Source organism: Lacerta agilis, chromosome 10, assembly GCF_009819535.1.
Source record: "Lacerta agilis isolate rLacAgi1 chromosome 10, rLacAgi1.pri, whole genome shotgun sequence".
In the NCBI taxonomy this organism is placed as follows: Eukaryota; Metazoa; Chordata; class Lepidosauria; order Squamata; family Lacertidae; genus Lacerta; species Lacerta agilis.
This window is the reverse complement of record NC_046321.1, coordinates 29,254,620-29,280,292: the sequence shown is the minus strand read 5'-3', so window position 1 is coordinate 29,280,292 and position 25,673 is coordinate 29,254,620. Positions and strand designations below refer to the sequence as shown.

Genomic DNA, 25,673 nt, shown 5'->3' with positions numbered 1-25,673 from the left:
CACCACATAGTTAAACGCCTAATCAGGAATCTTTGTGGTCGTTTAGATGAAGTATGAGTATAGTCATTTTTCCTATTTATGTTTTCATTGAAACAATATACCATATATTGATGAACATGGGAGTTCAAAGTGGAGATAATAATTTATGTTAAAATTAACGTTTAGATCAACAGGATAGAACCAAATGCTGATGGAGGGGATTGTTCATTTTCCGGAATACTGACATATGTTATGAAATTAAATCACCTCAGGGTAAAGCCATCTTTCTTGATCTGTCCACATGTCAACCATAGTTTACTTGTTAATCTCTCAAGGAAGGCTGTTTTCCAAACTGTTTTGTACCAATTGTCTATTGTTGTGCTAGAAAGGTATTTCCAGTGTCTGCTTACGTTGCGTCACACCACTTGTAATAAATTACTTATTAATTTTTTATTAAGCAAATCCAGATTGTTGTCTTGAAATACATTTAATAAAGATAATTCAGGTATGATTTAAAATAGTGTCTAGTTAAACAAAATACCACCAATCTTGCAAAATGAGATTTCAGTTACTGCACTGTGTATGAAATTATGTGTATGAAATTTTGTGGAATTATTTTTATAAGCACTTTATGGAAAAATAAAATTGATAGTTTGAGGACTATCTTTGTGACACAATTTTAGAAAAAGGCAAATACCGGTAGTTTTAACCAGTATATTGGAACTTACAATTTTAACCTTGTAGTGAATATCACTTCTTAAATGTAAAAATAATAGTTTGAGAGGCCTAGGAATTTGCTTGACGCTTGTAAATAGCTTGTTTTCTTGTTTTGTGTTATTATGACAAATATGAAGCTGGATATAGTTAAGCTTTTGTGGAGTCACAGCAGGAATATAAGGGAGATTGACTTGTGATTAAAATTCCCTTTAACAAAGGAATTCCGAAAAAGGTTGGGCTACTTGAGACTTTTATTAGATGAGCTTTGGCCCTGTTGTAAGTATAATTGTGTTACCTCTCTTCCTTAAGCCTTCCCAACAATTCTGGTTTGCCTTGCCCAGTGGCACTTTTCTGTTTTTTAAAAAAGCTGCTTCATATGGTGTTTTGTTGATCTTACCTGGTTTGGAGTAATGCAAACATGAATTTCATTAGTTTTAATAGCTGCTAATCAAGAAAAAACCCTGTCTGCTTTGCTGTGTCTGTCACAAATCCATTAGTGGAAAAAGGAAGAGGATTGAATACTGGATAGTGACAAGATGTCTATAGTTATTTGCCACTAATGAGGCATTTGTATTCTTTGTAACCATGGTTCTGGGGTGTTTTCAGTAGTGGGAGGGATTACTCATGGTAATATATGATCCATTGGAGTAATTTGCTAGTCTCTGATTACCCAGGAACAAGGAAAATACAATATGAGAATCATTATTGATTCAGTGTAAAACCCATTCTTATAGGAAAAGAGAGTCTCTTGTGAGATTAGGTTAAAGGGGGTTCCTTTACTAACAACATGCGAAACAGATTGCAGTTGGGATAGAGTTGACCTAAGTTTAAAAAATATTGAAGCAAGGATATAATTTTCACAGATAACTTTAGTTTGGAAATAAGGTTTCCAGCTATTGGTTCTTGAATAGCCACTCGAAACAGTAATGTATGCTAGAGATCCCTGATACGGATAGAAAATGTTGAATATTTCATAAGGGTTTAAAACATCTGAAGGTTATGAAATCCCAACTGCACTGGCTGCCAATTAGTTTCTGGGCCCAATTGAAAGTGCTGGTTTTGACCTATAAAGCCTTAAATGGCTCAGGACGACAATAACTACCTCTCTTCATATGAACCTATCTGGACCCTGCGGTAATCATGTGAGGCCCTTCTTTGTGTGCCGCCTCCACGAGAGGTCCGGAGGGTGGCAGCACAAGAACGGGCTTTTTCTGCAGTGGCTCCCCATTTGTAGAATGCTCTTTTCAGGGAGGTACGGCTGGCACCTCCATTATACACCTTTAGGCACCAGGCAAAAGCAAAGCATACCTCTTCAACCAGGGCTTTGGCTGACTGACATCCTATATGGTTTTAAATGTCTTTATGGGAGAGGGGTTGTATTTTGTTTCGTTTTTGTTTGTGTTATTATTATTATTGTGTCTTTTGTGTTTTTATCTTGTATTTTTATGCTGTGAATCTCCCTGAAGTGCAGTATACATAGTTAATAAATGATGATAATAGTCCAGCCCTTTGCACACATGCCACTTACAACAGAGTGGCCCACTCAAGTGTGCATGATAGTGATTCAAATAAAGTGCACCCTTTAAAGAGGGGTTTGTGTGACGTGAGCAATGTTTAAAGTGGGCATTTCAAGCCCTTTAAAAATCTAAGCTCTCAGAACACGCAGGTGCAAAGTGTTGTTTTTTCTAAATGCATTTTTGTTAAAAGATTTTCTTGATTTACAAAAGTATGTGCAATCTCTCTCTCTCTCTCTCTCGTATTTTTTCCCATGTAACATTTTTACAAATCAGTTTCAATTGTTGAGACATTGGGAAGAAAAGGGGGAAAGATGGGTAGGCGTGGGGTCAGGTGACGATGTTTCTATTTTACTTAATATATGTAGGGTTTGATGTCAGCGTTGCTTGTGCAGGTTCTCTGCTGTTCGCTTGTGTTCCTTTAGAGAGGTTGGGGTTGGCCTAGGGTGTGGTTGTTCATTTGTGGTTGGCTGTGGTGGTCTTTGTTTTCATGTGTGAGTGGGGTGTGTGTGTGTTTTGGATCGGGTTAGCAATATTGATTTGTATAGATGGAAAGTGTTTTAATAACTTTATTTTTGAGGTCTAAATGAAAGCTCTTTAACGTGATATAAGAAGCTAACTGAGCTGCATTGTGAGGCTAATGAGGGGAAAGAGGAGTCTTTTTGGCTTCTATCTGTGGCACTTCCATTGTGGTTTTATTCTGCTTATTGTTACTTTAGTAACCTATGCTTGTTGTGTACTAACATTCCTTGGTTGTAATATTTTAGGATTGTTCTTTCTTTTTTAAATAAAATAAAATAAAATTCCAGTTATGTCCTATAGCAGACGGTTGGACAGGAATGATTAAAATTAGAGTTGCAACTCTGAAGAGTATATACTTCAATGCAGCTTTGGGCAGTGCACACCTTCATTAGGACTTTGCAACGCTGCCAATGACTAGCTGAAACTGCTTGCTGATGCTAGGCTATGCTTGCTTTTGTCGTTTTATTTTGAAGGTAGGTAGATGTCTGCTATTGCCTCAGTATGTTTTTGCAGTGTGACTACTTTGGTGACATTCTTTAATTATAGAGAAGGCAGCTTTCATTTTATGCCTCTGGCCTTCTTAATTTTGGAATTCTTATTATACATCCGAAAGTTGGGTCAGCAGTTAGTATTTTACACAGAGCAGCTGAAATTTACCTTTCTTAGGAACCTCCTTCAAGTTCACATGTACATTTTGGATTCAGGTAATTTGAGAAACAACAGTGAACTCCATTCCAACATGCACATTTTAAATTTGTTTTTGTTAGTGGGGTAGCCTTTGCTTGCTTGCTTTTTAGCCTTTGCTTTCTCAGAACCTTCTTTCTTGCATTGTAGAAGTTATAGGCATTTTATTTTCTGATTGAATTTGCTATTTAGAAACCAAGTAGGGAATTTGATCTGATGACATTTCATTTGCTTTTTACTTTACCTTGCCTCTCCATTAGCTTGTCGCTGTCAGAAGTATTCCCATTTTCTTATTCCCAAGCAGACAAAACCTCTTCAAAGTGGGCTTGATGTTTAAAGTTGGAGACTGTTCAGGGTGGAGATGTTGAGTTGCTGAGCTTTGAAAAGGGTTGCCAAGCATTTCTTCCTTGATCTGTTCTGCCTTTGTCTACAGATGAAATCATAATTTGTTATTTAAAGATTTGGGTGCCACAGTACTTGGCTGCCTGGAAGCTTTCAAAAAGTCCTACTTGCTGTGTGTGTCTCGCCTAACTAGGAGGGGAAAGCTAACTCCTTTCCAGCTGTTCCTACTATGTGATAGGCTTTTTTTAAAAGTATGGGAGTGTAGGGGTGGAGTCAAGAGCACAGGCTCTGAGATGGAAAGGGAGGCCTTATTGACTAGAGATTCATTTTTCTTGCTGTACAGGAATTCGTAACTTTGCTTTGTGGTTTTCATAATGGGGAATAGAGGAAGGGACTCTTCCTTCCTTCCACATAGACAACAGAAATCATAATTAGAAACTTGGGATTGTTAAGTTTAGATGAAGGATCCTAGACTCTTGATGGTTGTAGGGAGAGCTACTTGAGCTTTTAAATATGTAACTGGTGAGACATGTTGCTTGTGCTTTAGTTGACTGGGAGAAAGAAGGATACAAAAATTAAGCCCCTGTTGTTGCATTCAGATCAGAGGCTCTTTCTTAATGCCAGTTGGATAATTTCCATGTTGTTCAACTACTAAACTCTGAGTCACCACTAGCAAAGGCAGATAACCCATTGTAATTGCTAGAATACCAACAGCTTAGCTGGAACATGTAAACAATGGTGTATAAACTTTTCCACTGAATTATAAGTTTATGAGTAAGACAAGACTTCTACATCTCTTACAGTTGACGTTATTTTCTCGGGGGTGGGGGTGGGACTTGTGAAAGTTATTTTATTACAGTACAGTTATACTACACAGCTGGAAAAGAGGTTGGGAAAACTCCATAGTGGTTCTGTTATCAGCTGTGTAGTTGAGCTGTGGACATAACATGGCACTATTAAGAAAAATAAAATACATGAGCTGATTAAAAATATAAAACAGTATAGAAATATAAAATAAAAATAAACTGATTCTACTCAGAGTAGATTGAAATTAATATACCTAAGTTTCTAATGTCCATTTATTTAAACAAATGAGTATGACTGGCATTGCTCATGATCTATATTTGGTGCACTATTGGTATGTTCAAAGTGGAATATGTCTAGGGTTAAGGAAATTTAGATATGGTATTCCTTGGTATCTCTTTGGGAATACTTTTTTCAGATGGAACGGTTTGTATTGTAATTCCTCATGCACAAGGCATGTGGAGAGTGCACTTCTATTCTAAATGTATGCACTACTCCATATGATGCTGCAGTAGTCACTTAGCAGAATCTGATAATCTGATAGTCCCATTATTGCGTAGACATATTCAAATATATACTCCTATCTAAAACTGTTGCTGCTTTGTGTCACTTAAGACTTGCTTAGGCTGCCTTTAGTATGCTGCATCATTTATTGTATTTGTAAATTAAGACTTTGTAAAATTATTTACAAAAACTTTATTTGTAAATAAAGACTGTTTCTGTATACATTGTACACTCAAATTGACATGGATCAATTTGATTGGGAAAGGCCTGGAGTAGAGTAATAGGAGATTAATGAGTGGGGTAGGATACTGTATATGTAGGTCCCTGCAACAAAATGTTTCTGTCTATCCTCCTGGGAGCTCTTGATTGGGTTGGCTGTCAACTGATCCATGCCTCTGGAAATCTCCCTTCTTGGTTGGGGATGCTGGCCCAGAGGAAGAGCAGCCTTCTTTTGCTTGATGCATACCTGCCAGGAGGCTTTAAAAATGTGCATATATTAGCTCTCTCATTCAGATTGGTTGATCTCTATCAACCAGATTGAACACCTGAGTTGAAAATAGGTATGAAAGTCTTCAGTTGCACTGATGTTTATTGGAACCAGTGTATTACTTCCTAATTTGATCAAATCATAGGTTGTCCTTTTGTTCTTGTGGTGGTTGGATTCAACATTAACATTATCACTGTGTGAAAATAAAACAAAAATAACCAATTAGATGTTAAAAGAATCACAGATTGTCTCAACTAGGATTTGATCCTCATATGCAAACAAACCAGGGCTGGATTAAATCAATAAATAATTTATTAAACTGCGCTTGTGAAGGGAGGAGCATTGTTCCTGATTCTCCAAATCACAGGTAGAGGTGTCATCTGAATGCAGCCTTCAAATACTGTCTGAACCCTGACATTGCTTTGGAGGGGATGCCAAACTACTTAAATTTGGTGGCAACAAGATGGGAGGTTCTTTGTATTTATCTGTAGGTAACATGGCTTAAGTCTTGTGGAAGAGATTTGATTTGTGTGATTTCTGTTTCTTTTGTAGTGATTGGAGCGCCTGGCATGGAACAGAACTGGATTGATTTTTGGGAACTATAAGGTTTGTAATCTTCCAGTTGCATTGCTTCCTTTCAAAATTAATTGCGTGTCAAGACCCTGCAACCCCCCCCCCCCGTGGACACCAGCATTTTTAGGTTAGTGGGCTAATAAAGGACACGACTTTATTGGTTACAGAATGTGAGTCGTATTGGCTTAGGCATTGGACCCAAACCTGCTATATCTGGCTCCTGCTTGCCACGCAGGGAGTCTCACAAGGGTTAACCACCAGTAGGGGGCGCCCCGTTGATGTACATCAACTCGGATCTCCCCTCAGGGTCACCGGATTAGCCTCTACCAGGAACCATGACCCCGGATTCTTTTAACGTAATACCCTTAAAGGGGAGGGGCAGGTGATGGCCACAACCTCCCCTCCCACCAACCAAGCTTTTCCAGTGCCTAACCGCCAAACCTTACAAAGTTGTGGCGATTTGCTACGAGGTAGGCGAAAACCAAGTGGATGGTGCCAATCTGCCAAGTGGAAAAATTCCTACCAGGCCCCTTCAACAGGCGACTAACTGAGGTCCATAGCAAGGTCAGGTTGTTGAACGCAAGAAGAAAGGGTGGGAGGGCGGGAGATCCACTGAAGCAGGAAGCAGAAGGGAGAGCTTCTGGCTTGGATTGGCTGGCTGCGGGCATTACGCGGGCCGTGACTCCCTGATGATGCAGGGGATTTGACACGCCCCCACTAAGTGTGGGAGGAGTGCGTGACCGGCCTGCAACCCTGCCCTCCTGTGAAGGAGATCGGCTTTGACATATTATAGTTGGGAAGGGTTGAGGGGAACCTTATTGATACTAGCTTTTTGGATGTGTGTGTAAAAAATTAATTACTATTGTGCATTTTTATACCAAACACAAAATCTGGTAGCTATTTCAGAACCGCTGGTTTTCATGGGCAATGTGGACTTACTGGAAAATTTTGAATCAGAAAGTTGTTTTAAGGAAAACATTTTTGGGAAAATTTCTTTGTGCCTTAGATATTTTTTTGCATAATTAATTATAGTATTCAAACTAACACTTCCCCAGAACAACTCATCTTTAGAAATGTACTTGGGTCCATGGAAAAACATAGCTGTGGAAAATTCTTCATCCCACATCACTGATATTTTTGTTAAGTTGCTAACTCTCATGATTTGAAAGAATCACAGACATGCTTACCACACCTGACAAAGGCACTGATGCTGATATTCCAGAAAACTCAAGTTCAGAGGCTCCATCTTCTCATAATCATCCACCTGCCCAAAGGTTCACGTTAAGCTGTAGATCGGGGTGGCGAATCTTTATAGCTCACAGGCCAACTTAAACAGGTGGGCAGAGCAACTCACCTGTCAAAGTTGCTTGTGCAGTACTTTCCAGGCACCCAACAGTGACCTAGTTGGCAGGCACTTGGGAACCTCAGTGCAAGGGTCTTTGGAAGCCCTGTCTTCAGCACTTGGGAAACTCTGAGCACAAGTCTTGCAAAGCTCTTTAGCGAAGTGCTTCCCAAATGACTTACAGCCAGCTGGCATGTGGGAAGTGCTTCATAGTGCCAAGCAAAGTGTTGGCAAAGCTGCTTTCTTCAGGGATCGGATATGTGATCAGATTTCCCATAGGGAACTCTGTTGTGTAGCCAAACCCCCTGCATCTCTGCCCCACACCTGATGTCACATATGATGTCAGGTGAAGGGCAGATGAATGAGGTTTGGGAAATCTGTAGCATGTGGTTCAGCACGGGTCCCAATTTGACCTGTCAGCCAGAGGTCCCCTAACCCTGCTCTAAATAAATCACCCTGTTGGGACCTGCAGTAAATATTTGATTAGAAATGGCTTCCTGGTGCACATCTGCTCCATGTTAAAATGTTAGATGCCCATTTGTCCCTAATGCTTTATATGTGTATATGGCAAAGCATGAGTCAGCAAACATTTCTTCACGAAGTGTGAACTTGCCTATGGAGATGACAAAACATCTGTGTTTCTACAGATGGCAGTTTAAGGGAATTATTTTTTGTGGAGGGGAGGGTTTATAAGCTAATCGAGATTCTGGAACAGTTGATTGTTAAGAGATTGGGAAATCTTTTTAAAGTCTCTCCCCCCCCCCTTTGCTTAATAAACAAATTACCACAATTTGGGGGGAACAACCTTAAATGTTTTAAAAATACTCATTCCTAGATCCAAGTCTGTGTGCAGGTGAGAAAGTTTTGGATGGTTGAGTATGACAGGTTAATAGACTTCCTGTTGAAATACAATGGTGAGTCGAGTAGCTTTGTGCAGGCTGTGCTCCTGAAGGGTGTGGATCAGTGCTGAGCAAGTGATGCCTGAACATCATTTGCTAAATGCTGACCTATGATTTGGTTGGACTGGGTATAGAAAAAGCATTTTATATTGGGTTTAAGGAAGAAAACACCACTGGTAATTTTGGAAGCTCTAATTGCTGTGGCTGAATGGACTTCTCACTGAAGCCACACCCATGTGATCCATCTGTAGAGGGCCATTGTCATTATGTCCTGCATTTGGGTTTCCTGTAGAGATCTGGCTGACCATTGTGAGAACCAGTGCTTTTTAGTGGAATGGTATCTGGAATTTGCTTCCAGTTAATACCGGTAAATGCATTTCCTCCGTCCTGGGTATGTGTCCACATACTTGGTACAGTAGGCTGACATAAATACTGTTAATATGTGCAGGTGAACCCAAATCCAAGTCATTTAAATGAAGCTTAAGTATTTATTAGGATCACAGCCTTTTCAGAGTTTCTTGCAGGGGCACAACTTGTTTTATTTCTTCATCCTTTCATATTGCTCAAGGCAGCAATGATATTTCAGGTGATCATTGCATGTTGCTTATTTCTTCCTTTTGAAAATAATGGAGGCAAGGTCCAGTGTTGCAGACCCCCTTCCTGTATTGGCATGCCATCTGTCAAATCCTTATCACACTTGCTCCTCTGTCTACATGGATTGCAAAACTTGTTTTGGTCTTTCTCAATCAAAGGCCCGCAGAATACTTCCTCAAGCAATGGATATACAGTTAACATCTGTTGCTTCTTACAACAAACAGAAGCTATAGGACTGATAAAATAACAGTGTTGCAATTTCCACTTAACATTATTTCTGTGATCACATGCTTTTAGAGCTTGGGAGTGGAAATGTGTACAACTCGGAAAAAGGAGTTTCAAGGTTTCCACATTTCTGTGCTGTCTCTCCCCTAACTTACTGAATATGCGTTACTTAGAGACAGAGTAATTTTCTTTTTCCCTTCTGCTTCTGTTACCGGACTGTGCACTTTAGAGAGCAACAGTATCATTATTACCAGTCATACAATCTACAGTAGCTATGCTAGTAAATATTAGCGATATTTGATTGTATTGTTGGCATTTGATTGACTAGATGACACCATCCTCTGGACCTGTGGTTAGACTAAACCAGGGTTTCTAGGAAAGGCTTGTTAAAATAAAAAAATTTAAGTATCCATGTGTACCTGAAGACTGAACAGGCGCTGAATTTTCTGCAGACTGGGACTTACTTCAACTTCCTCGAAGCCTTCCCAGTTGAGTTTGGCAGGTTTCTATGTTCTACAATCAAAATTTAGCCCTTCCATGCAGGAAATCCAGTGCATGTACAGCTTTCCACAAGGCAAAATAGGTGTTGTTCAGTCGTTCAGTCGTGTCCGACTCTTCGTGACCCCATGGACCAGAGCATGCCAGGCACGCCTATCCTTCACTGCCTCTCGCAGTTTGGCTAACTCGTGTTAGTAGCTTCGAGAACACTGTCCCACCATCTCATCCTCTGTCGTCCCCTTCTCCTTGTGCCTTCCATCTTTCCCAACGTCAGGGTCTTTTCTAGGGAGTCTTCTCTTCTCATGTGGTGGCCAAAGTACTGGAGCCTCAACTTCAGGATCTGTCCTTCTAGTGAGCACTCAGGGCTGATTTCTTTAAGAATGGATAGGTTTGATCTTCTTGCAGTCCATTGGACTCTCAAGAGTCTCCTCCAGCACCATCAAGTAATTCAGTTATGTTGTACGGAACCCATTTTTTGTGTGTGCACTAAATAGTAATCTCTGTGTATGATGGAGATATGTTAATGACTTCATTGCATAACCATATAAAACATTAGTGTGCTAAAATCTGGTTGGTATGAATTTGCCTTAAGACTGGTGCTGTTTGCTCTTGGCTGGGGAATGACAAGTCATTGTCCCTGTGGCATTTCTAATCTGACAAGGTAAGAACCATAGGGATGCAGAAGTTCCTTGTGAAAACAGATGCTTGTACCATTGATTTTCACCACTGTCAGTCGAAGTACAGTGGTACCTCTGGTTATGTACTTAATTCGTTCTGGAGCTCTGTTCTTAACCTGAAACTGTTCTTAACCTGAAGCACCACTTTAGCCAATGGGACCTCCCGCTGCTGCTGCGCCGCCAGAGCACAATTTCTGTTCTTATCCTGAAGCAAAGTTCTTAACCAGAAGTGTTATTTCTGGGTTAGCGGAGTATGTAACCTGAAGCGTATGTAACCTGAGGTACCACTGTACTGGATGTACTGTTTCCCTCCTTGCACTGGTGGGGAGGGACAGGATAATAGGGACATCAGTAGCTTCTTATAGCATTCAGGTTGTACACTGAAAATGAGTGCAAACTTCAGTTTCTTACTTGGAGAATCATTCAAAAGACCACACTCAGGTAGTTGTCTGCATAGGGAAGATCCAAGAAAGAGCATAGCAGGTAGTAGAGTGGACGTCCCTCTATAAAATAGAACTTCCCTAAATATGCAGATCTCAGTCTATAGTATGCATCCAGATTCCTTTGGGAGTAAGGGCAGGATGAATTGAATTGAATTGAATGAATGAATGAATAAAAGAAAACTGTTGATTGGACTTTCCTGGCCTTATTTTTCAGCTAACTGAAAGACCTGCCATGGCTCTAGGCAGTACATATATTTAATGTATTTTGTTCCTAGATTTAATCCTAAGAATTTCCAGTTGTAGTGTCATTAGTAACAGGGATAGGGAAAGACTTGTGCCTGAACCTCTGAAGAACTGATTGGAGCACTGATAGTTCTGGGTAAATACCCAGTTTTAGGTGATTGTTTTCTGCTTATTAGTAGACTATCAACAACATGGTGCAGTTTCCTACTTTTCTGAATTAGGGTTGTCTAGAAAGACTGTTGTCCTCAGCCATAACACCACTTCTTCCTTCTCTAGCTTAAAACTTGATCCACTTAACACCACTCTGCCTAAAGATTACTTTAGATTTTCTTTTGGCCTCCTGATCACAGTTGCCAGCGACATGTAACAGATGGCTTTTTTTAAATGCAAGAAAAGTAGTTACTGCTTCCCAAAATAGCCTACTTCTGCATGCCACCTGCTGCTGCTAGTTGATGCAGGTTGCTTAGCAATTCTTAAATGAGTAGGAAATTGCCATTACCCTGGTAACCACTCCTAAATAGAAACTGACTTAAAGGAACAAAGAATAGAGAGAAACGTCCATGTCCATAGCAAGTTTGCTAATGAAATTACTTCCCCACCTTTCTATCTTAAAATAATTTGCTAACAACAGAAACTTTGATTGCTGGGGATATGTGAAGAATGACAGTATGATTTATAATGCAACTGCATCCTCAGACTTGTAAAGTATTATGCAGTTTATATGGGGGTCACAAACCTTTATCAGTGATCCCGTTTTAAATGGGGGGCTATGAATTAGACATTTTAAATGCTTTTTTTGTTCTAGCATGTCCCTATTACATTGACTGAGCAAAACAATATCAAATATATCCCCTCCCAAAAGATGAGTGATATCTTACAACTTAATTCAAGCTATGTTATGATTCATTGTTTCAAAAGAATATCCATATTCTAATTTTTATGATGTATAAACTGATTAATGGGGGGGGGATTCTTTTCATCAGTTGACAGCCTTAGCTTTTCCACTGTTTCAAGGCATCATTGTGGGTGGATGTTTTTTAAATTCCTGTAGAAAAAAACCTTGAAATTAGCTGGAGTTGTTACTGACAGGTAATCACAGGAGTGCTATTACTCTTCATGCATAGTCCTTGTTAGAAATGGGTTTAAAATGTAAGAAACACACTTGTAGAGTTCAGCTTTATAGAAAATTACGGAACATGCCATATGATTATGGGCTTGCTCTGTGTCCCCATAGCCTTACAAGCATTGCTTCTAAGTGTGAGGACATCTGAAATGAAGAACAGAGGGGTAATGGGTACTGAATATTGTAGCCAGTAATGCATTTCACCCCAGATCAATTTTCTCCAAGTTCATACCCACCCAGATTCAGTCCCAAATCAGTTAGTCTTCAACTCTCAATCCACTCATTTCCCTTTTTCTCCCAGCTCCAAGAGAAAGAGAAAAGAAAACCTTTGTATTTGTCTTTTCCCCTCATGCAGTCAAAAGTGCAGTAAGCTCAGCCTGGCAAAGACCCACGAGCCATTAGTACAAACAGAGATGGAGGAAACAATGAACAAGGCAGTGAAGGAAGGGACTTTCTACCTGAACAGTACATGCGAGTAAGAACTGCCTGCTCGTACACCTCGGTGTGAGACCATACAAGCTGATAAATGGGCATAAAGGAAGTATTATTGTGATAATGTATGAGAAAGCACTGAAATAGTTTTAATCCTGTAAATTGGTGGGTGTGGGGGAAGAGGACCAGAGTGGGCTGTTTCCTGCTCTTGCATAAAGTACAGCTGCCTGGTGCTTTTTGAAGGGAATTTATTAGCTCTATTAAACTAATAAATTAGAACTATAAAATTGATAACCAGTAAGAATAGTACCAAAATCCACCCCAGTCACCTAGCACTTGTCCAGTGCTGGTGGACTCTGGTTCCAGTCTAGAAATAACCTAAGCTGTAAGGGCTTGTTGTGATGGGACTTGCTTTGCAATTTTAGTGCTCAGTTGGTCAACATTGTCATTGATCCTGCGGTACATCAGAGACCGCTGTGTTTGTAAGAAGAGGCCCAGCACAGCCACACTAGGTCTTGTAATGCATGCCTGAAGGCTATTCTGAGCTCTTGAAAATTTTCTATAAGGATTGTCCAATTTGCTGTGGAGTTTGGGCAGGGCAAAATTAGCTTGTTTCAGGATATGCTGAGCCTTTCCAGAGCCAAACTCAGCAGTTCATTCAGTTCCTAGTTGTTAATAGTAAATTGTCTCCTCTTTTGTTGTGTATATAGGCATATTTGATTATATTACACCTTTAAATAAAGTAAATATATCCAGGTTAATACCAGATTACTCTTATGAATGTGATTTTTCTGAGGTATGAAATGGAAGAAGGAAGACTTTTCTAGCTGCTTTGAGCTGTAGATGCTCATAGGTTTTGTATGCAGATTGTTTGTGCCTATTTATTTTGAACTTGAAACAATGGGGGGGGAACCCCTGTAAAAGAGCTACAGCTAAAGAAGAGGCCTACTTCTTGGAAGGTAGAATAATATGTATATATATATGCCATTGTTCAACTCTTATATGTTCTGTCTTCAGGTTGCCATCACGAAAGCCAAAGTGGATTTCACCGGAGTGCTGTGCCTGCCCCCTTCCGTCGCTGCTGCAAATGGGCTGGACGGAGGAGGGGCTGGCGAGAATGAAGATGAAGCAGTGTTGGTGTCTCTTTCGGCGGCACCAAGCCCCCAGAGTGAAGCTGTTGCCAATGAGCTGCAGGAGCTGTCCCTGCAGCCTGAGCTGACCCTAGGCCTCCATCCTGGCCGGAACCCTAACCTTCCTCCACTAAGTGAGAGGAAGAATGGTAAGTGGAACAGTAATGGTTCATGCTTTGTGCTTCGTCCCTGACAGTCTTACAAATATTGAAGCAGGCTGTTTTTGTACAGGTTTTGGAAGTGATGCAGCTTAAATTCTTACCACTGCAAAAGAATCACAGTCATATTTGTCTATAAATTGTATAAATTATTCAGTGGGCAGTAGAGGGTAGTTCTTAAACTAGTAATATGTATTACACTCAGCAGTTTTCTGCAAGCTGCAGTTGATTGGGTTTGGAACTAACCTGACTGGGAATGCCTTCCACAGTTCATCCCCAAGGAACATAAAATTGCATATGGTGGCAGTTCTCCAAGTAGTTTTGATGTGCAGTTGTGTAATTTGAGATCCATATTGGATGGGGATATAAAACCCAGTGCCATTAGTACCTACAGAACTGATCTACTAACACTGAGCTTTGTTATTACAAAGGCAGGGTTGTTGCTGTGGTGGAGTATTCAAAGCGCTATATAAAAGCCAAAAACTATTAGGGTTATTTAGTGTGAGGGCTGGACCATGTTATCCTAAGAGAAAAGATAAGAATCATTTGCATGCTGTTTCCCTCTCTGGGCCGCCCTTCAGTCAGTGGGTCTTGAGTAGCCATGCTAACTTGCCTTTCCACTTGCTGCTGCTGCTGAAGCTGCTGAAGAACACCTGGTCAGTCTAAATCAAACACTTCTCAACCATAATATGATTGTGGAGGAGGTGACTGACCTGGGGTACTAAGACTTGGGTGGGCAAGCTCTACTTTGCCTGTCTTGGTACTCAGTGCAGCATCAGCATAGGTTCGAGGGTTTGGGGACGAGGGATTCCATTCCTCTCCCTCACAGAGGAACCAACCCACCTCAGCCAGATGTGAGGGTTTGTAGCTGGTATTGGGTCAGAGAGACAAAATAGGGATCTTGTGGGTGTTTACCCACCTGCTGCCCAGCTCCTCCCTGTCTCAGTTGGTAGAGGCAGTCTCGGTGTAGTATTGGAGAACAAGAACAACGGGTTCTGGTGGACTTGAATGTCCAGCTTGGGTCAGCCTTGTCTAGTCTGGTTCAGGACTTCTTTGCCATTAGAATAGAGTGGGCTGTCTGAATACATCATGGGCTCAACATATTTGCAGATAATACTCTGGATCTGGTTTTTGCTACAGAATAGATTGGAAGTAAACAAGTGTTTGAAGGGGTGAGTGTCACCTGGTTTTCATAAATGGATCACAATCTGGTGAGATTTGGCTTGGCTGTGACTGACTCCCCCTGCAAGGGTGTGATCCATTGGGTTGGTCCACCCCAGAAGGTGATGTCACAAGCACATCTTTAGAAACCTAGTATCTAGAGCAATTTTGCAATAACTTTAGAGCTCCTGAGGGCTGTAGTTTGCCCACCTGTGCCATTATTGGTTTGGGGAAAACTGACCTGATAATATATCCGAAGTTTACATCTGTCTTCATCATCAGTTGTACAACAGGTAATTTGGATGTATGATAAAAATAAAATGTAGTTATAAGGTTAGCATGAAAGCTGCTGTATGTAATACTACTTTAAAAAAAACATTTGGCTTTACAGATTTAGGAATATATAATTAGCAGTGTATTTTTACTGAAATTATATAATTAGGAATAGATAATTAGTGCTTTTATATTACAATTCTCTATTGAATTCTTAAACAGGAATGTGCAAAGTGGCATGGGTGCAGGTAAATATTTAATTTGCCACATCATACACAGGTTTAGCCATGAATGTTTGCTGTCTAGGTGTGATCATTTCCTCCTCATTTTGACCATAGTTGTAACTCTGATAGTGCAGTCAGTGTAAGTGGGCTATAGTTCATTGTTTAAACATTCCTAGCTTTATCAAATTGGCTCTGGAGTAAACCTGGTGCTGATTGTATGACTAATTCTTATGTTGGGCAATGGAGAGGATATGCTAGCAGTGGCATGAGGTAGTCATTACAAGGGGCAGAAAAAGTTAACTGTTGTTGTTGTTAAGGATTCTTCTGAAAGATTCCTCTGTTCTCAACTCCAGACACAGTCTGCTGAGTCAGAATTGAGTTTACTTAATGTGCTGAGTAGCCTCCCAGGAAGTTAACCCTCAGTGTACCTTACATTTGCACACGTTTTTATAGAAAAAAAATGTATTTACACAATCTTTTACTAGGAAATGCACACATTTCAACCTCAATGTCTGAAATGATTACATTTGCATCTGTCTGTAATGTTGTTCTCCTTATATTGTTGATCTGCCTGGTAGTTCTGCAAATTGAAGAACAAGCTTGGCTCCACCAAATATGTATGGACTCCATTTTCTTAGTGACCTAGTATGATCATATATTGCTGTAAGTTCAATACCTCAAGACTGGAAACATACAATATGTTAATGAGAATAAACATCATATAATTTCAAAACTCTGTGTTACAAACAAAATTGGCAAAAATATATTTGGTTACTTAAAGAAAGCTGTGCTCCAGGAATGTCAGTATAGCTCAATGAAGATGTTAAACCAGTATGCAGTAGATTTGAAAAAGACAAATTCTATGCCAGGGATCATTAGCAAGGAGAGCAAGCAGAGGGTCACCTGTTAAGGATTGTTGTACAATTTAATATATGTAAAAATTAATGCCCAATAACCTTCCACCTTAGGACAAGTCCACCATAAGTGATATAAGGTGCCTTTGTACTTGCAGCTTCTCCAACACATAAAAGAATGGTTCTGATTGATATAACTCGGCAGGACCAGAGTCAAAAGCCATCTATGAATGAGCTTTAATCCAGCTGAATTCAGGTAGATTTGGTTTGGATTGCAGCCTTAACGGTTTTTGCTTCCTGGTAGCAATATGTTTTCGTGCAGCTCTCAAAAATAATTCTTGTATGCTATTTTTTTATTTCGTAATTTTGGCTTTCACTTGCAATCAAATGATCACGTCACCATTTCCTTATGCTTCATCACTTGTACAGTCTTAGTCAACAGAAGTTGTAATCTTTCATATGTCCTGAGGCCATGAAGCTTGCGATTGTATCAGTCTGGGTCTGTGTTGGTTCTTTCACATTCCTGGCTGTTCGTGTGCATTGTTAGTCAAATAACTGATCAGAAGAGACTGGGTAGAACTTGCAGTAGCTTGTTAATCTGCATTGACATGCATAGCTTAGGAGTTTTCACTGTGTAGAAAAGGAGCCCATTCTGGAGAAACTCAGCTGTTGGGAATGTACGGAATTTCAGTCTTGAGATACTTCATGAAATGAACTTAATGCCTCAGGTAATGGAGAGCTTCCACTCAGCTATACAATGTTTGGGGCTCTTTCAAACATGCTGTGAAATTCTGGACATATTGTTCTGGAACTGGAACTTGTCATAGCTAGTGCAGGGTAAGTGTTTAGTATACCTAATAGTTTTTTCAGCCTTTGATCCCCAGGCTATTCATTTTTAAGAGATCCATGAATGTTGGTTGCAGATGTGAACAGTATGCATTTAATGCTGGAAAAACCCACAAGGATCTTTGTGGAAGCCTGACAAATAATGAAGTTGCCTTGATTCAGCTTGAATCATCAGATAATTGTGCCACAGCACCACCAAAAGTCAACAGATCTAAATCAAGTTTTCCCCCTCTCATTTCAGTTCAGACCAAAGGAAATTAGATCATAGCTTTGCCCTGCGTTTTTTGTGCACATGCAGCCCTTCCCAGACACACTATGCAAATGAAACAATATGCTGGTAGAATGACAATGAATACATTTGACAAAGTTTTGGAGGTCTATCCAGAGGTATATTCAGTGCTTTTTTTCTTTAAAAATGTTTAGGGGTACTCATTTTCCTACGCATATTGAAATACTACCCCTCAATGAGGCCAAACTTAAATTCACAAAATGTTTAGGGGTATACGTACCCCCAGAAAAAAAAGCACTGGGTATGTAGCATAAGAACTTAAGCAAAATTTAATTTGTATATTTGAATAAACAAATGGGCAACTGGAGCATGTTGATTTCACAACTGGAAGGACATCCAGCTCTTCTGTGGTAGCATTTGTTTGGTTTCCACCATGAGAGAGGATAGCCTAGCAGACTGCCTCTCCCTGGTGCAGCCAGAGCCAATCTTTTAAGATCTGAGAAGCTCCTGCTCATCATTCCATAACCAGCATGGAATGCCCGCTTTGACTAATTCATTGGAGGAAGACCGTAATGGCATAATACTCTTTTTTGTGTGTGCGCTGCTCAGCGTTATTTGTGAAATACAGTTGCATTTTGTGTTGATCTTGTTTCAAAGGAAAATTTGTTGAATGTTTTATTTTTATTTTTAATGTAAACTTTGTAGAGATTTTTAAGTGGTCATATTTTTAATAAATAATACTTCATCTTACTGATGTCCAATTGACTTTTAGCTTCATTAAGTGATACTGCAATAATATAAGGTATCTTCTGGATATCTATATTTATGTTAAAATACACTTGCTTCATGCTCTCCCATGACAATATACATACTCTGTATAGAAGAAGACCCAGTAAGAGGCTCTTATTTTGGTGTCGGTGCACTTAACCTTGTATCTGAGAAACTTGGCCTCAAGTCCCATCTTGGCTTCTGTGCTTGTGCCAGCGTTTGATCCAGTTGCAACCTCTCAGCCTCAATTTGTTATATTTAAAATGGGTGTAATACCAGCTTGCAAGTTAGTTTTGTATAAGGGTGAATACAAATGTTATGAAATGTGTGACAAACTAAAAATGTGATATAAATAGTTATGTGCAGTGTCAATAATTCCTTTTCAAGATACAGTGTATCATTTTGCAGCAGTCGCTTGTGTGATAGCAAATTTATTCCAGGATCTCTTTGGTTAGTGCCCCCCAATTCTGAAGGTAGTAGTAGCTTTAGAATTACATTTATGCTAGAATTACTTCAGTATTTAACTTTAGCATAGTGTAACAGTGCATATTAGAGTCAGTTTGAGGAGGGAGAATCTTGGAACAAAAGCAATCGAGTAATGCCAACTATTATTTTTTAAAAAGTGTAGTAGAGCATTCTTTTAAGTGCTGTGCACTGCACAGAATATTCTGAGACACATTTCATAATGCTAGAAATGTTTCAAATGTCTCTTTGGTTTTTGTTTCGTTTTAAAAAAGCAATCCATGGTTTCAAGAAATTAAATTCATGAGATATAAATTCCTCCAGAAAGAAAGCACATTAAAAAGTTAGTATTCTACTATAACCTACTTAGTTCATAACTTGCTTTGTCTAGAAGAACTACAGGGGAGGAGGAGAAAGGCAGTTGCCTTAATACATTTATTTTATACTAAATGTTTAAATCAGCTGTTGTAATAAACTAAAAATAAATTTCATCCTGGAGACAGTAAATAATGACCAAGTAAAATGGGAGTGAACTCCATTACTACATTTCTCAGCCTGATTTTCTCATCTGTAAATATTGTTGGATGCAACATGTGTCAGAGTTATTGTACTTCTTGTGGGCTGCAGTTTTCAAGCTATGTGAATGTCTGTTTAGAGGGTCATGTGGGTGTACTAATTCCTGGAAGAGAACTGCCTCATTGGTATAGTCCTCTGGGGAATTTGAGAGTTCACATGCAACCTCCTCTTCCTTTCTCAAACAAGAGGGATTGTGCAAGGAAGCTGTTCACAGAAGGGAGTTTTGAAGGGATCCTTGCTTGCTGCAGCTCGAATCTTTTGGAATTTCTCTAGTTTGATTTTGCATTGTACCAGAAGAGTGGATAACCTTGGAAATGCACAGAAAAATATCACTTCTTAGTGACAATCTATAAGGATTTGCTTTTAGAAAGAAAGTCTTGGATGAGTCTGAATCTGCAATCCTTCCTGTATTTTCATTTCATGGATAGTTTCCCTTGAGAAAAGGATTCGGTATGATTCTGCTGGAACCAGAAACTATATTGATGGCAGTTCAATCAGGTAACTTCCCTTTAGTTAAACAATGCTAATGTGCAAGCAGTACCAGGGCGTGGGGAGTGGAACAGAATGCAGAGGTGTTTTTTAAAAATAAAATAAAAAAGGCTGTATGTATTTCAACTTTGAGATTTCCTCCCCCATAAATTCAAATGTTTGAACAATGAGATCACTTCTCTGAATTTCAAGCAAATAGCTGCCAAACCTTAGGTTCTTTAATGAACTAAATTTGACTGGGAAGGACTCCTCTCCTGATTACTGGCTATGAGCATGCAGGCTACAGGTTTTAATTTTTGAGGAGCTCTGCAGGGAGCACTTGGACTAATCTTTGGGAATTTGCTTCTGCTTTTTATAGAATTTTACTTATACAAAAATTGTTTTCTTGTTTACATTTCAAATTCCACTTAAGATAATTCCACTTTTCCATTGTATATGTACATCCTTACTTTGTAAAGGTATCATATCTCTTCATTTCACACAGTTTAATCATATGAGAGCATGGTTAGTAAAAATTATTGTAAAGATCCACTCTCATATGATTAAACTGTGTGAAATGAAGAGATTTGATACCTTTACAAAGTAAGGATGTACATATACAACGCCTTCCTCCTGTAAAAACACTTGCAGTGGAAATTGAGTGCATGCCCTCTTAAAGTTAGGGATTGTCTAACGTGTTGTCTAATGGCAATGCAATATTCTCTTTTGTTTACAAGAGTTCCAGAGAATCAACTCTCTTGTGCTAGTGGAATGTTTTGTTCAGATAACTCCTTAAGAAAGCTGTTATCCCTTGCACACCGGACAATTTCTACACTCTTTTAAAAATATATATATAATGAGAGTGGGAATACTATACAAGTCCCAGTTGCTCGGGGTGGGGTGGGGAATTGCTTTCTTTACTCCTTTCTAAAAAGTTATGTTAGGTTCTGCAGCCAGGCTATTCCTTTTAGACATTTATGGATCAGTATTAAAACATAGGAAGTGAAATTTGGAACAAAAGGACAATTTTTAGAGAGTGGTATACTGTGTTGGGATTGATGGCTCCTGTTGGGGCGTGTAGAAGAGAGATTGGAGCAGAGAGTCTGTCATTCATTGTGGATTTTTTAAAGGAATTTTTACCAAGACCTTTTGTAAGTGCCACAGGGTGTACTGGAGGGTGCACTGGCAATCCCAAACTAAGCCGTGGCTTGTCTGAGCATGTTGTCCAAACCTATCCTCATGGTTTAGCTCACTCCAGAATAACCAAAAGCTGTAAACCAAGAACCAACATTGGATATGATTTGTGGTTAGTCTGGAGAGAGGTAAACAATGAATTGCGGTTTGTTGGACACACCAAGCAATGACAGCTTAGCAGAATGACGGGGCTGTGATCTTTCTCAAATGACCACATGCTAACACATTGTACTAAGCCTCAATTTGGCTTAGCTTGATGTGTTAACTAGACCAACCTGAGCCAGGAAACTGGCTTAATTCCAGCTTGCAATCAAGTGCCTGATCAGGGTCCATTAACCTGAAGTGGGCCATACAGTTGTACAGTGGTACCTCAGGTTACATACGCTTCAGGTTACATGCTCCGCTAACCCAGAAATAATGCTTCAGGTTAGAACTTTACTTCAGGATAAGAACAGAAATTGTGCTCTGGCGGCGCAGCAGCAGCGGGAGGCCCCATTAGCTAAAGTGGTGCTTGAGGTTAAGAACAGTTTCAGGTTAAGAACGCACCTCCAGAACAAATTAAGTTCTTAACCCGAGGTACCACTGTAGTTTGAAGCTGTGTCTGTTTAAATTCTGTAACACTAGTGATTTTTAAAAAGAATATAAAATAATTTATGCATCTGGCCCTCCTCTCTCTCAACCATCTTCACTGGAAATGCACTAAAGTCTAATGCACACTATTATATGGTGTATGAAACACAATTTATGGAATTATTTGGCATTAAATATTTGCTGAAAGCTACTTGCTTTTTTTAAAAAGCTTTTACTAAAAACAACTTGAGTGCTGTAGCTCTTTGTCAGTGTTTGGTTTATATGAGTAGATAAGTATCCTTAAACCTTGTTGCATGTGATCATATGTGTCAGGTTCCTTTTTTCTATTTTAAAGAAACTAGTTCCAGTTATTTACTGCAGCTTCATCTGCAGATAAACTGGAATTGAGGTTTTCCCCCTTCAAAACATACCCAGCATGTCCAGTGCTTGTGATGCATCTATTTTTTAAAGTATCTTGGTTTCCAGAAAAAGAACTACTTAATATTTGTCTTTCATACTCAGTTTGGCTGATGTCATAAACCATTTCCAGCTGTCTTAGATTAAACCAAATGCTGATAGTGAAGAGGGATTTCCATGGCATTCTTAAAATAGGATGTGTGGGATGCACACTCAACATCCATTGTAGCTTATGAGCCACTGCTCTTTTAAAAGAAGGAGAAGTGGGTCCGTTTATATAGGCATAAAATCACAATTTGAGTTACGGCTTAAAACAGGTGTGGGGAACTGGATCAGGCTGGCAGGCTGGATTTGACAAGTGGTCAGGGCTGCCCACCTATTCTTTGGCAATCACTTGTAGTAGAGTAAGATTGTCTTCCATGAACACGGTCTTAACAGTGAGTCCATAAGTGACTGTGGAGGCCAATTCTGGATCCACACATCCTTCCACAGTGGGGACATTGGTTTCCGGGTGGGAGTTGATCACCGTGAGGGTTTGCCAAATGTGCCTTTTTCTTAGCACGTTTTCTCACTTTCGTCCTGAGTTTGAGCGTCTGCAAAGTCCATGATACCTTTGGTAAAGGCTGTTCTCCAATTGGAGCAATCACAGGCTAGTGTTCCCTAGTTGTTAGTGTTTATACTACCTTATTTTAGATTTGCCTTGAGAGAGTCTTTAAACCACTTTTGTTGACCACGAGCATTACGCTTTCCATTTTAAAGTTGGGAATAGAGTAGTTGCTTTGGAATATGATAATCAGGCATCTGAAAAACATGACCAGTCCAACGAAGTTGATGTTGAAGAATCATTGCTTTGACACTGGTGATGTTTGCTTCTTCCAGTATACTATTGACCATAGTACCCTCATGTAACGGCCCCATAGGATGGAAATTGGGGGCACTGTGTTAGTCATTCTGGTTCTACCTACTTGGCAAGGTCCAGGGAATAGTTTTGGAGAGTGCTTTTTGCCTTTGGCAGTTATGCTTTGGGGTTCAGAGCACTCTTTTATCCCTAGTGCTTTTTAATATCTATATGAAGCCAGTGGTCATTTGGAAATTTGGGGCAAAGTACCGTATATACCCGAGTATAAGCCGACCCAAATATAAACCGAGGCACCTAATTTTCCTACAAAAACCTGGGAAAGCTTATTGACTCAAGTATAAGCCGATTCACCTTTGCCGCTGTGGAGGTGGTGGAGGAGGAGGAACGAGCAGCCCGAAAGCAGCCCTTTGGGCTGCTCCTTCCTCTTCCTCCTTTGCCAAGTTTGCATTTATGTGAGCAGGTCAGGAATGGAACAAGCTGCTTGGGGAGAGTAAAGAACCGCTGTTCTTATACACTTCTTAAGGAATGGTTGACTGGGGAGAGCGGGTGGCAGCACGAGCGAAGAGAAAGGGCTTCTTTCTCGCCGCCCCCACCGCCCGCCTCACTCGAGTATAAGCCGAGGGCAGCTTTTTCAGCACAAAAAATGTGCTGAAAAACTAGGCTTATACTCAAGTATATAGGTATCATTTGTGTGCTGATGACACTCAGCTCTATTTCTCCATTGCATCTGAATGAGGAGATACACTGTGGGCCCTGCACCAGTGCCTGGATGCAGTCGGCTATATGAAGGTACAAACTGAGGTCTAGACAAGGCTGCTGTTGACATTCAGACAACTTGCAGGAGACATTTTGTACTGTCTTCACATGCTGCTAGGCATCTTCTGAAATGAGAAGATAATATTGAGGTGCCAATTGCTTGAGTTTCCTTCCTTACTGCTACTTTTGAACATCCAAACTCTCTGTAGTTAATTACTACATAATCCGTCATCTTTCTAGTTCACTACCTTCCATTAAAATGGAGTGCCCATGCTTGGCATATTACATAATCTCTGTTTGAAATAGTCCACACTTCTAAGGAACTGTACTTTGCACTTGGCTTTAACCCACTTCTGACTCTTGTATTGCTTTCCCAGAACTATAGTCTTAGTTGAACAATCATCTTCCTTCAACTATATACCCCTGCATCCTCCCCACCCTTTGGCACTAAGATCCTCCTCCTTCTAGCTTTCATTTTTTCTGGCAATTTAGAGCTTGCAGGGATCTTTTGCTTATGCATAGATACTATATATGAAGGCGGGGGCCTTGTGGGTTTAAAAAAATGCATTCCATGGTTTTTTTACCTATGGTTATGCTCTTAATGTTGGAAATTACTTGAAGATGTATTTTATGTAACAAGCAACTAACAAGTTCAATAAATATTAATAAGCTTAGAGCAGGCGTTCCCAAACTGTGGTCCATGTTGGTGGTTTGCGGTGTGTCTGTGAAGAATGACAGGAGCAGCAAGTGTGCCATCATTCTAATACTTTGTACTGTCAGCAGGGGTGCCAACTTGATTAAAATATTGGGGGGCGGGGGTAAGCCCAGTGGCGGGAAGCAGGCGGGGGCAAGGCTGGCACGCGTTCTGGGGGTGTGGTGCGCCAAGATGGAACCCCATCGGTATCCTGCTGCCCGGGGCACCCCGCCCCCTACGCCCTGCCCTTCCTACGCCAGTGGGTAAGCCCCACCCTCCATAATCGATTACAAGATGCAGCACACACAAAACATTTGAATGGCAATGCCCATCAACTTTTGGGGGGGGCGGCCCCCCTCAAATTCTTTATTGAAGAGACTGAAAGGACCTCAGCCCCTAGAAGTAGGCAGCTATGGTGGGAAGTGAACATGCTGCTTGGAAGTATTTACTGGCAGTTAAGGGAAATAAATGCACATGGACAAGACATAGCCAGGACCAGTTTTCATGAAGGATGCCTATTAATAGTTATTAGCCTCAATGACTATGTTCTACCTTTACTGTTCGAGGCACTATGCTTCTGTATACCAGTTGCTGGGAATGAACAAGTGGAAGGTGAATGCTTTTGCACTGAAGTCCTGCTTGTGGAATTCCCACTTGTATCTGGTTGGGCACTGTGAGAACAGGATGCTGGATTAAGTGAGCTTTTGGTCTGATGCAGCAGGGCATGTTTTTATGTGTGGTACCCTGAGGGGTAATTAACTTCCCTCCTCCCCACAAGGGTAGAGTTTTCCCACCCTTCCATTTGCCTAGTTGTGTATGTGGCTAAGAAGCAAGGCTTGCTGGACACCATCTAGTGAGTTGATGTGTAGGAAGGAATTCTCTTGGCACTTAGATGCACTTTTGAGGATATGTTGCTTGAACATGTGCAAGCTTGTATTCCATTCTACTTCACCCCAAGAGATAAAAAACTATCTAAAAGGAAACAGGTTGTCAAGAATAATGAATAGCACACTAATAATAACTTAATTTTCTGTGGACGACCATGCCACCAGTTGTTTTGTGGGTGTGGTTTTGCATTTTGCTCTTAAGGTATATACCACCTTAACTGGACAAAGTGGAAGATCCCCAGATCAAAACTATCCTGAACTCTTTTAGAGTTAAAGTAGAGCTTTTTAAAATAAAGGTCAAACTTAGTTACCCTTTCATATATATTTTTGTGCCTTTTACTTAAGTAAGCATTTACTGTATGTTGCCAAATGTTCTTGGAAGAATCTGGAGCTATTGTAATGTATAGTAACTGTCCTTATTGACCAAATGCCTGACATCTTTACAGGACACAGTGTACTTAAACAGTGAAATTTATGTTTTTGACAAGCTTATTAGATTTCCATCCATTGCCTATCAGATTTATTTTTAGGAATATTAGAGTGCC

General features: G+C 40.1%; 1 protein-coding gene across 3 annotated transcripts in view; it reads left to right on the top strand.

Annotated features, from left to right (window-relative positions):
• Positions 1–25,673, top strand: part of MRTFA (myocardin related transcription factor A) — an 84,570-nt gene that overhangs the window by 5,272 nt on the left and 53,625 nt on the right. The window contains exons 1-2 of one of the 3 annotated variants that reach the window (XM_033161407.1): positions 6,110–6,159; positions 13,620–13,881. Coding sequence is in view for 1 of the 3 variants with exons in the window: in XM_033161404.1 (XP_033017295.1) it covers positions 19,736–19,781 (46 nt within the window). In the remaining 2 variants the exon portion in view is untranslated. Of the gene's footprint in view, positions 1–6,109; positions 6,160–13,619; positions 13,882–19,583; positions 19,782–25,673 lie in introns of those variants that run through there. The other 2 variants (XM_033161406.1, XM_033161404.1) reach the window with 2 other exon arrangements.